At 36.6% G+C, this 13220-nt stretch overlaps 1 protein-coding gene across 8 annotated transcripts in view; it reads right to left on the reverse strand.

Annotated features, from left to right (window-relative positions):
* Positions 1-13220, reverse strand: part of LOC106674124 (endophilin-A) — a 129064-nt gene that overhangs the window by 29063 nt on the left and 86781 nt on the right. For all 8 annotated transcript variants that reach the window (XM_024226055.1, XM_024226053.1, XM_014406647.1 and 5 more), the window contains exon 3: positions 2734-2802. In XM_024226055.1, coding sequence (XP_024081823.1) covers positions 2734-2802 — 69 coding nt within the window. The remainder of the gene's footprint in view (positions 1-2733; positions 2803-13220) is intronic.

The raw sequence follows: 13220 nt of genomic DNA on the forward strand, positions 1-13220 counted from the left end.
CACCTAACTCTCAAGCAGCGGTTAAATACTATTTCAGGATAAAGTATTAAGGAGTGGATAGGAAGTACTTAAGTTTATAAAACCCGTTTAAGTGTAAAAAGCCTGTGCTTCATCTAGGAACTCAAGCAATACTCTTCATTCTCTAGAGTGCAGGCGTCGACAACTTTTAAACCGATTTGGATTTTGGAATGATGAGGACGGAAGACCCAGGACCAAAAATATTTAATTGTATCAGATTAGATCGTAATCACGGTTATCAAATATTTCCCGTAGGAAAGGAGTAAAATTTCAGTTTTTTGGGTCTATTTTTTAAACTCCGGTTATCAATAATTCGCTAACAATATAAGAATGAAGCATCGCAGGACGGAAACCGATAAAAGGGATTTCGAGGCGCTTTTTTTCCTTCGGTCACCTCATATCTTCATTTTTCAGAATGGCTTTTATGACTTGTTAAACAATATAAAAGTTTAGTGGCCATGCTCTTTAAAGAGATTTCATCCAACCAATTCATTTCTTCATTTTTCATCATTCAACAAACGTTTGAACTTATTTGGGCAATGTGCTCACTTATCGTATCACCGAATGCAGTACAAATTTTACCAGATGCCTCGCCTAGTACTGAGGGTAAATTCGCATAAAGTAGACCGGGTATCACAATTTTGGTCTCGAGACCTAGTCTAGCGATTGTCTATAGACCGATTAGGTCGATTGTAGATGGTGTCGAGACCATTATGAGACAAAAATCGCTCAACTTTGGTCTCCCAACGGAAATGGGAGACCTGAGATCAACATTACGCGAGGTTGCGCAACATTGCCAACTGCGGACGCTTGTTATACCCGTAGAGTATCAAGAACACACCCAAACTCGATTCACGTGCTCTTTCTGTGCATTTTTTAGTTTTTTACGCCGAGAATGTGGTCCAACGAAAAAGTGTTACTTCTTGAAGAAGCCTACCACATTTCATCGTGTTTACGTGACGTTACTAATCCCGTTTACAAAAATCCATACTCAAATCTCAATTTCATTAAGAGATTATAACCAAACTTAGGTCCCTCCGAAAAAACCTCGCGTGCCCACTAACGTTTTAGTGGGAAATGTTTCTCCAATACTAAATTGAGACTTGTTTGTAGGTGTGGACTTGACCAAGTCTAAAGTCTCGAGTCTTGGTGTTTAGACATTGTCTGGAGACTGTCTACATGTTGAGGTCTACCAGTGTATACTAGCCTAAATACGAATTTACCTTTGTAGCAATGAGAAAGAAAATATTTTACAATTTATAGTGAACTGCTCAAAACACCTCTTGGTATTGCGTGATGAAATCAACTGAACGGTCATCATCCTCGTTGTTTTGTTCTGGCATAGGTAGCTTAGATGGATTGAGCCGTCTGGTTCAGTGGACGTTCATTGGCGAATTGACGCAAAAAGGAGCCAGGCCAACCCAGCAATTATTAAAGTTAATTATTTTAGTCTGCGGAATGATAAAGTACTCTGGCCCTTTTTGACCATCCTGTCCGCCTATCTTAGCGGTATGATGTGGCAAACGACTTTTAGATAGATGTGACCATCCGATGCAGTGCTTGTTCCAACTACCAATGGTTAAAGTAATTATGTCTGAACGTTCATCATCTTGGACCATCATCCAAGCAGAACCATAGGGTACAGTGGTCGTTCATCCTGGAAATTCTTTACTACTGATGAGCCAATTATTTATCAAAATTGGAGAAAAAATCACGTCAACCAAAACTAAGTCGACAAATTTTCAAGATGGATAATTTGTACTTCAGTCGTCTCCAATCATTACGATTCTTCCCATAGATTGATTAAGATTTTAGGATTATTACTGATTTAATATTTTTACTGCACCTTTAACTGCATTTTTAAGGCTTCTAGTGTACTAATAGATTTCCGTTGGTACTAGTCAAGTAGATCTTCTGATATATTCTATCCTTTCTCGACCATTCCCCTAACGCGTATTCTACAGAAGGGTTCTGGCTGCTGTTAACCTAACAAATTTTTGCATCATTTCTCTTGGTTTGCCTAATCTTTCTGGTATGTACTGTTAGATTATGTCATCATGTTCAGGGTGTATTTATTAATTTCGAAATCTAAACTCCAATTTGTCTAAACTGTACGAGTTCAAACAAAAAATGGCAAGTACAGATGAAAAGATGTAAATCTCTGAATAAATCCTGCATTTTCGTCGCGGATGTGGTTCAGTCCTTTGAAGTAAAGAACCAACCAAACCACTGCCAAATGACATCTCGTTTATATTTGGTTATTTTTAATCTCTAAAAAACTTTGGTCAACAATGGAATGTTAAACGTGTATTCATAACATTTTCAAAGGCTTTGACTATGTATTCTATTCTGTACAATTCCAGGCTTCATTCGGACGGTGTTTCACAGTTCGTCCCAACCGAACAAAGAACCCCTGGTCAAAACAAAAGCCAGAAAACAATTACTGGACGTCGAATTGTGTCCTTTACATGATCAACAAAAATATTAAACATGGGTGTAATATTATCTCTAAAAAAAAAACCTTAAAAAATTGTTCTCATAAAACAGGTGTCCATAGTTACTTTATATAAACATATTTCTGTTAATATTGAAGAAACATATGTAGTTAAAAAAAAACTTTTACACCTACTTAATTTTATTAATAAATGTTTTGAAAGTTCAAAGTACAACCAGGTGTATTAAAGGTAGAATGTTAATAGGAAGAAAGGTACTCACCCTCTCCATGTCCATGAAATCGACGTCGAGCTTGGTTCCTTCCGCGCCTCCCATTTTTTCCGTCATGTACTGAAAGAAACGATTGAACCAGGTCATTGCAAGGCATGTACATTTTAACAACTTAAAAGCTAAAGTTTCAAAAGCATTTGCCGCCGTTTGAAATGGTATTTGAGAGAATTGTACGCCGAACGGGCGACTATATCAATATGGCAGTGAGGGGGCATGGCATCTGTTATCCCGATAATTCCAAAAATTGCCGCCTTTCCGTTCGCTTTCAGGGAATTGAGAAGAAATGCCCTTCAATACTTTTCAAAGTGAACGGTTAACACTGATACAATTTAAATTTTAAAAAAATTACATTAAAGAATATTTACTAATAGCTTTAACCAAAAAAGTCTTATTTGTTGACAATGTTTTCTAAATGATAATATGATAAACGAGGCAAAATGCTTAAAGTTAATTTTTCTATCGTGTTTAAAACTATTAAATAAAAACGAAATAAGTTCGATATTTTCGTGAATATTTGCATAGAATCTAACTAGATGGTACTGAATGATTTTTAGACATATTTTGTCAAACTGATTTGTATGTGTTATACCACCAATAAAATTTAAATTAAAAAAAAATAGTTTAAAAAATACTTACTAATAGCTTTTACTAAAAAAAGTATACTTATTTGTTGACAATGTTTTTAATTGACAACAAACGAGACAAAATGCTTAAACTTAGTACTACTTTTCTACTGTGTATAAAAGTATTAAACATAAAAAAAATTAAGTTCGATATTTTCATGAATATTTACATAAATCTAGAATTAGAAAGTACTGAGTGATTGTTAGACATATTTTGTCAAACTGATTGGTATGTGTTATACCACAAATAAAATTTTAAAAAAATAGTTCAAAAAGTACTTACTAACAGCTTTTACTAAAAAAGTATACTTATTTCTTGACAATGTTTTTTAATTGACATCAAACGAGGCAAAATGCATAAAGTTAGTACTACTTTTCTATTGTGTACAAAATATTAATTTAAAAAAAAAATAAGTTCTATATTTTCATGAATATTACAGAGAATCTAGAATTAGAAAGTACTGAGTGATTTTTAGACATATTTTGTCAAACTGAATTATATATGTTATAATTTTTTATTACTAAAAACTATTGTAATGTCGTTTTCCCGTTCATAATCATTATTGATCAACAGAGCTGAAACACAGGTTCCAGCAGATCGCACCTTCCAACGACTTCATCAGAGGGTGAGGGGAAACTGGTTCTTTCACTCTTTCACAAACCAGATTTTTCTACAGTTAGTAATTCTAAAGTTTATAAGCAATTTAGTAGATCTAAGTCGAAAAATTAAGTAGCACCAAAACCTGAAAATACTTCTTTACCGTTGAGATTTGGACAGGGGTTTATAGAAAGTTTTTTGTTGCTTATGGTGATTAGAAATACCTCCTGAAATTTTCGAAACTTATCGCCAGTCACCTTGTATAGTGCTGATGTAGTTGTTTACCACTAGTGGGTCTGGTGTGAGAGGGTCGATGGCGCAATATCGAGTACACATCCTGATTGAATCAATGGTATGTAAATAGTAAAGAATACATTTAAGAATGAATGAGAGTGTGAATGGGTTTGGATCTAGGAACTGCGCGCGTTGGGTGGTGAAGTGACCTAGCTGTTGATAGCACTGCGGATGGACGGACAAGACCGAGGTCCGACCCGGGACTGCCAACACCCGGGTGTGGGTGATTCTCAAGACATTCCGGTGATTTATTGTAATCTAGAAAACTTGACTTCCGGTGGACTGCAAGAAGAAATGGAAGCTCAACTCCGAACAAATGTGCACATATGAACATACGTGCAGATTTGTGCTTATAAAAATCTAAATCCTATCCAAATTCATGTAGTACATTCGAGAATCTTTAGATTGTTTTAGATATTTAGGTGGAATCTGTTCAAATAAATATTTGGATGTAATGGTAATCTTTTAAATAATATAAAAACGGGAATTTAACAAGTTATAACATTATAGTTGCTAGAAGAATCATGGGCGCGGACAAGTAAAAAACCTAATTTTGACGATTCAACGAATAATAATGGAACCTGGCCAGATGGAATCTTTATACGTTTCCATGAAGTTAAACATTACAAAAAAAAAAACAATATAACTTGGAGGACATCAGTATAAAATTTTCTCGGCTGGGGAAAAACGAAGTTAAAGAGCCAGTCGGTTGAACTTGAATAATTCATTGCTTGCACAATGCCCTGAGAAGGTTTCGGAATTGAAAGTCCTGGCCACAGCCATGATACTCATGAAGGCAAAAAAAAATCTTTGCGAAATATCGTTTTCTAAAAAGTTATCCTAAGTAACAAATTCTCTCTGATGTAGGTAACATCACCCTTCAATATTTTTATTTGAGTTGCGTCTGGTGTGACGTACGGTTAGAAAAATATTTTCTTTATCGTTCCAACGTTTCGATCTTTAATTAATAGAATAAGAATATATTAAAGTCATCCCTTTTCATTTTTAAGCAGTTGATATACAATAATAGGATTTAAACTGCACGTTACTAGGTGGTCAAAAATAAAACAGAAAAGAGCAAGGGAACGACCATACTGCAAAAAATGTCCAAACCCCAAAGATTAGGATGCCTCATCACTGTTGCTCTTAACACAATCCCCTTGAATTTTAATATAAAATTATAATATTAAAGTGTGTGGTGTTTAGTGACCGTTAATTAATTATTATTTGGAGATGGTGAAATGTAGTCGGGTGTGATGTAGGTCTTAGAAAAACATTTTTGTCGTGCCAACGTTTCGAACTTTATTGAAATCATCTTCAGGGCTCAAAGTGTTTGTTTTCTGTAGATGTGTCATTACTGTGTGTCGTGTTGAGATTGCCTAACAAAAACAAACACTTTGAGCCCTGAAGATGATCTCAATAAAGTTCGAAACGTTAGCACGACAAAAATGTTTTTCTAAGACCTACATCACACCCGACTACATTTCACCATCTCCAAATAATAATTAATTAACGGTCACTAAACACCACACACTTTAATATTATAATTTTATATTAAAATTCAAGGGGATTGTGTTAAGAGCAACAGTGATGAGGCATCCTAATCTTTGGGATTTGGACATTTTTTGCAGTATGGTAGTTTTGTGCCCTTTTTTGTTTTATTTTTGACCACCTAGTAACGTGCAGTTTAAATCCTATTATTGTATATCAACTGCTTAAAAATGAAAAGGGATGACTTTAATATATTCTTATTCTATTAATTTTAATTAAATTCTTATATTATGATATATTCCTGTTCGTCGGGTAGAACATAATGAAAAATACAAACAAATGTTAATCCTCATTTTTAATAATTGATTTTCTTAAGAATATTAAACATGAAGTTTGGTCATTTTGTAAGAAAACACCTTTTATCTATTTTCTCCATTTTAATCTGGCTGTTTTTCTGGTATGTGGAACGACATCTTGTACCAGAAGTTCGCAATATTTTTGTCAGAATGAGCCAACGAGGCCACCGGCAAGAGGATATCGTAGAAGCAGTTGCGCTTCTCAGAGCGTGATCTACCGGACTTTAGCCTGATTCGGAGAGACTGGAAGAATTGAGAAAGAAGAGAGACTGGAAGTTCCTATAGGAGGTCTGGTAGTGGATCTCAGCGCATTAACAGGGGGACAGAAATATTGTCAGTATTGCAAGGCGGATCTCTTTCCATAGTGCCCGCCAGATTCTAAATGAGGTACAAGAAGTTTTGGCAAGGCCTTTATCAAAGTTGGCCTCATATCGTATGCCCTTTGAGACGACTTGCAGCAACAGCCTGCTAATAGCAACTTAGGAGGATATGGTTCATGGAGCACCTAGAAGAAAACACCAATTGGAATACTATTATGTTTACTGATGAGTCGCATCTCTGTCGGTATAACAAGAGCCGAAGAATCTAACGAGCACAGGGGCTATCCCAGTTCGTGCCTCCTTCAGTGTAGTTTGGAGGAGGCGGGGTAACGTAGGATTTACACTGAAGGACGAACTGGACTCCGTACTGTTGAAGGCAACCTCACCGAACGTTATGTCCAAGAAATTATCGACGAATGCATCCCTCAAACCAGAGACCAGATGGTTCACTTATCAAACATAAAGGGAGAGGTGCAGAATCAACATACCTAAATTATGTATCAGCATCTCCTCCCCTCTTGGCAATAACACCTCCGTTTTTCAGGCGGAAATCTGGGCCATTAATGTGTGTTGTAAAACACTTATATAAAATAAAATTAAGGGAAAAGATATTAGAATTTTTTCTGACAGTGAGGCTAGTCTTAGGTCATTACAAAAAGATTTGTCAGCATCTAGACTGGTGGAAGAAACTGTAAATCTTCTCAATAGGATCTCTTCCAGGTTTGAGAACAAGGTAACCATTATTTGGATACCAGCACATAAAGGACACCATGGCAATGAAAAGGCGGATAGCTTAGCCAAAGAAGGCTAATACTGCGTTTGTCGAGCCATAACCGGTACTACCTCACTCTATGAGCACAGCGAAAGAGAGTATTAAAAACTGGAGTATGAAACAATTCCCTAAGGAGTGGAATCAATCCCCCGGACACAGGCAATCGAAAGAGTTTTTAAGGCGATTAAACCAGCAGAATCGAAATGGCTATTCTCTAACTCAAGTAAGGGAATTAGGAGGCTGATAGGTATCCTGACGGGCCACTGCCCACTGAGAAGACACCTCTTCGTAATGGGTATTCTACCAGATCCCTTTTGCCGTTTTGGCGAAATACAAGAAGAAACGGCAAGGCACTACCTCGCAGAGTGTGATAGGTATGCTAGGTCCAGATTTGAAATCTTTGAGGGAGAGGACATCACTAAATCACTCCCCGAGATTAAATGGTCCAAAATCTTGGGGTTTGTGACTAGGTCCAAGAGGTTTATGCAGGACACGTGAGCCGACCAAGTCCCGGACCTTTTAGGGATGGGGTACGAGTCTACCCAGGCATTTAACCCCTTTGATCTTGGTCGTCCACCCTGCATAATATGTATATCCCTCAAACCAGGAATCTCATTTGGCAGGGATTTTCCAATTCTGGATGACAATGCCAGACCTCAGAAAACGTGGAAATTTCCCATCTGCCCCTTCCCCATTGCCTCCAGACCTCAATCAGATTGAGCACGTGAGGGATGCGTTGCATAGAAAGCTATTCGATCACCATCCACGGTCAGATGACCTGCAACAACTGAGTGCAGCGTTGCAACATCTACGGAGTGAAATTCGATATGAAATTAGTGACTAACTTATTAACAGTATGCTTAAGAGGTTTTAGCTAACAGAGGACATACGGTATTAATTTTTGTTATTTTTCAAAATAGCTTAATTAAATTTTCTAATAATTTTTAATGCAATTTATAATAAAAATGCTAGGGAAAATAAATACTACAAAAATGGCAATAGACTTATTCATTTTTGACCAGTTTATAACAATTTGGTGACAGATGCACTCTGTGTTAACTGTTTACTGCGAAAGTATTTATAAGCGTGATTGTAATATAAGAACGTCGATGGCGGGATATCAAATACATCGTCGACCCTCAATTTCAGAATGAGTTAGAGTGTGTTTAGTTAATGCATGCTTTGGGAGGGCCTTTTACAACAATGTTCAGGGAGAAAAATTCTGGAGAAAACGCAGCGACACACCGCTAACACACGGATTACATCTAAAGAAGTGTCTTCAGCCCAACCAAACCGTTCATTCTAGTGTACACTGCTGATCAAAGTCAGCAATTGACTTAAAATAACCGCAATGGGTTTTTTTACGAGTATAATGTTCGCCCTTAAGTGTCTTCAGACGGGCCAGAAATTTTTGAACTCGCCTGGGATGTGCCATTCCACCCCACTACAATCGCTTGACATAACCCATTCAGTTTAATTATTTCGGGCTCTTAAAATTGAACTTAATGAGACAAATTTCAACTTTACGATTGACTCGTAATCGAGTTCATCGCTCAAAAATCTGAGAAGAAGTGGGAAGAGGAAATTACAAAGTTACATGGCGACAGACAATGAAGCAAAACGTTTAAATTTATCCGCCGGTAAAAAAAAAAGTTATTTAAATTTTAATCGACGTTACAACCCAGTTCAGAGTATTGATTTATCACTTTGTTGAAAATACAAGCGAAGGTTGTTTAATTTATTGTCCGCCTGAGAATTTCCCAAGAGGGTCTTAAATTCTATAATCCTCCCCTTGCGAGGTTTAACATAATTTTCAAGCGTTAATACGTGGTGAGGGTGTCGAAGAATGTGGCTTGACGAGCACTTCGGGTTTTTTTGACTCAAGGATCGCGCTTTCTGACTAAAATAGGAGAATATTTGCATTATGCGTTTACCACTGGGAAAACTCATTTTCAAAACCCTATCAGGACAAAATTTGTCGCTTTTTGATGAGACTTGACTCAGGCTTATTTCAGAAGCATTTTCGACAAAAATTTAAATCTGCCCGGGAATATAAAATTTTCATATCTTTACGTACAGCATCTAGATTTTTACAGGCGGAAAAAAAAACACAAAGAATAATTCCATCTGCATCAAAATTTTCCTATCCTTTTGAGTAAAGTTATTTATTATATTTTTCAATTTTTTTCCTATCGTGGAATTTGCTATTGGCCGTTCTAAACAGGTACAAGAAAGAAGACACGTGCATCTGTGGGCTGTAGCTTTGACTCAGTTCCTATTGATTACGGAAAGGGGGTCGAAAGGGGGTGGGTCGGGGTTTTCCAGCGGGAACTGGGTCACCGCCACCCTCTCCGATACACCACGGGGGTCTCAATGAATCCGGAAATCCGTATTTTCGTCCCAAAAGTTTTTCTAAAATTGACAAGTTTCGCGGTTAGGTTTGTGAGGATTAGACTTTACCATTCGCATTGAATAAAATAAAGAGATGATAATAAAGAAAGAACTGAAAAATAAAACGTATAGGGGTATTTGCTGAACTGGCGCACTTGGGGCTTCATCAACTTAATCCTCTGCTTGGTATTGAATCGTCGTTTCTTTTCATCCATGTAAACTTGAATAGAAAAAAAACCACTGGATTTATACAAAGTTTTTGATCAGGTTCGTCACATGTTTAACGTAGCCAACAGCATACCGGTTACAAAAGCATTAGCAGTAAAAAGGTCACATCTAAAATAGTCAGTCCAAAATCTCCAAAACCAAGGAAAGCATAAACAAATTGACAATGCCTTGGTTTATGGGTAATGAAAAAACAAACTGGCACATCCATCTCAGAATGGGTTTACGAAAAATAAAAGAAGAAGTGGAAAAACTCCAAAGGTGCCAGACACAGTAAACTTATGATTAAAGTACTCTCCAAAATCTCCAAAACCAGGGAAAACAACTTAATAATATCTTGCTTTCCAGGACACAAAGGAATTCTGGATAATGAAAAAGCAAACAAGCTAGCAAGAGGAGGATAGGCCAGCATACCTCATTTTTGACGTTGAAATCACTCACTAATTTTAATCATTTGCACATAGTTCCTGTAAATAGCTGTATTTTTAGTTTTAAATATATTTTCTGTGATCACAAATGTTACCTATAAGAAATTGCTAGTCAGAACAATTGTTGGACCTCTAGTCATATGGATTTTTAACGAGCTATTGTTTAACTGTATTATAAATTATTGTTTTCATTGCCAAATATAAATATTGTATGCTAATAACTTATAATTTTATATAGATGTCTATTTTCACCGTCAAAAATGTAGTATGCTCGCCATGTGCTCCATAACCTGAAACCCAAAACGCTTTTACAATTGTTTTTCATGTTAATCGTTTTTCTTCAATCTTGGGAAAGTACGTATAGCGTTTTATTACATTAATTTATAATTGTATGTTACTGTGTATTTATTTTAATTTGTAATAAAATAGGCCCTGATGATGCCACTATAAGGTGCCGAAAGCTCTTCCGAACCCAGCAATTAGTCTTCTTTTTTCACCTGTTTAATGACCTCTACGAAGATTGGAACTAATAAGTCAAATTTGAGCTTTTAGTTTTTCTTTGTCTGTAATGAGATCGTCGGAAGGTTTTCAACTTGATCCACTAAAGACTGCGTGAAATGGTGATTGATTTTCAGACTCCAAAAGCTAATCAGTAAAAAATATAAATACTTATTGTATTTAGTCAAATTAACTTTTCTTTAAATCTTTTATTATACATACTCTTGGGGTTATGCCAGTCCGTTCACCCCTTCGAGTTTTTTGAGCCGATAAGAGCTTATTAAGACGCTTCAGTTCTTCTTCTACCGGCAAAATAAAAATATATCCAGCCGATATTTTTTAATCTTTTCTCGAAATGGGAATCATTATTTGTCGAAATGAGAAACCGTTGAGACCGACGAGATAATTTACCCTATCGTCTGACCGTTCTATTGTAAAATTACTCCAAGGGTCGTCTTCGAACGAATTCTTCTAAAATAACTCGGAATCCTCGCGATTTAATTTTTACCCGATACTTTATAATTTATTCCTTATCTTTTAAGCAAAATGAGGTACTAAAAATTCCTAAAATTGATGTACGATTATCCTTCCGAGAACTGTGATGTAATTTATTGGGTTGTCCGGAAAATAATGCAGGATTTTGGTATTAAACAAAAAAAAAGAAACTAGTTACTTTAAAGCAATGTTCTTTAATCAAAATAATTTCCCATNCATACAAATGAGTAATCCTGTAAACGTAAACAGAATATTTTATATAGATTTTTTTTAATGAAAACTTAAAATCCTGCATTATTTTCCGGACAACCCAATACATTAATCAAATATTTTATCAATAAATTAATCCAATCGTTGTAAACTGTTTGATCATCCATGGTTATCATAAAGGTCATCATGTTACTATAGTCAACTATCTCATCAGTAGTAAAGATCATAGGTTTATGGGATTGTATCAAGACAAAGATTAGAGGAAAAATTACGCTTTTTTGGTACCTCGTCCTTAGGGAGAGATAAATTGGCACAGAAATTTCAATGAGTAAACCTATTTTTATTCTCAATATTTTGGCTAATTTAGGATAAGGTTATTGGATGATATTGTAATAAAGGTGGCCATTCACGATCGCTCCAAGCAATCCAAACGGAGCGACGCCGTTCCAAAAACGATGTCAATGGCAAAACTGAACTGGCGTGCCCGGCTGTGCCGAATATTCGACCGGTCCAAACTCCATCGCGCCACTCCAAATATCTACGGCGCGACGACGGCATGGCGCGTTCGTGAATGGGAAAACCTGTCGTGGAGGGTGGGGATTTTGGGGCGCTGGCCTGGACGTGAATGGGAAAACCCTCGTTTTTTTGGCGCAGTCTCTGTCTTTCTATCACTGAGCAAACATCTCCGTCGTACATTCTCAAAAAGTCAAAAATGTTTATTCTTTATTGGGAATGACATGCAATCGAGATTTTATTGTTGAGGTGATTGAATTGTATGAAAGTTTACCATGTTTATGGAAAGTGGTGGACAATGATTATATTACCACGATAGAAATAAAAGAAATTCGATCCTCAACCAGTTGGTCGACGTTTTCAAAACGAAGGATACAAATGCAATGAGAGATGCGGTATTGATAACCCCGAACAATGATCACAAATCGTAGTAGAGAACTTAAGTTCTTGTAGTTCATCCCTGTAGCGAGAAATCGTAATGTGGTTGCCAACCTTTCACGTAGTGATGATTTCTCTCATGACTGTCTTTTTTGTTTTCTAATCAAGGGGGTAACAAGCTGGAGTAAATATAAATAAGACGTTAATATTTTTTTTTTTGTAAGGTTTTGGTTGAAATGAAAAAATAATGTCACGAGGGGATCGAATCCACGACATTCGGCTAAATGCGCCGCTGCGCTAACCACTTGAGCTATCCTGACTTCGATAGTTCGATCCACTCGAGCACCAACTCCCCATCTCAACCTACAACCTTTCGAATTTTCTCTCTTTTTGCCATTTTTTGGTGTCCTTGAGGAAGGCCATGGATTCAGATCCCGCTCGTGGCACTAGCTTTTTCATTTCATCCAAAACCTTACAAAAAAGATTAAATAATTAAAAGAAGTAATTTGGTCAACAGAACACTAAATATAATGAATAAATAAGACGTTTCATCCATCCTTAAATAGTTCCTCAAATTCAAGTCAAGGGAAAGATCTTTCATCAAATTGATGTGGGTATTACGGCTTCTGTTCAGGAGCCACTTCTTATACCATTTTCTCTTCGATTTTTTGCTTTTAATATGTAAATAAACAGAACAGTAGCACAAGAGATCGTCATCCATTTGGAGAAGGTAATTCACTGGTTGACGTTCGGAGCGACTGGCTGTGGAGCTGTCGTGAATGTCCCCTCAAATTTCAGGCACTCCAAATGGAGCTCTATGGCGCGGTTCCATTTGGAGTGATCGTGAATGGCCACCTTGAGATTGTATTTCTCATAAAATGGACCG

Source organism: Cimex lectularius, unplaced genomic scaffold (genome assembly GCF_000648675.2).
Source record: "Cimex lectularius strain Harlan isolate CLEC.00 unplaced genomic scaffold, Clec_2.1 scaffold110, whole genome shotgun sequence".
Lineage (NCBI taxonomy): Eukaryota > Metazoa > Arthropoda > Insecta > Hemiptera > Cimicidae > Cimex > Cimex lectularius.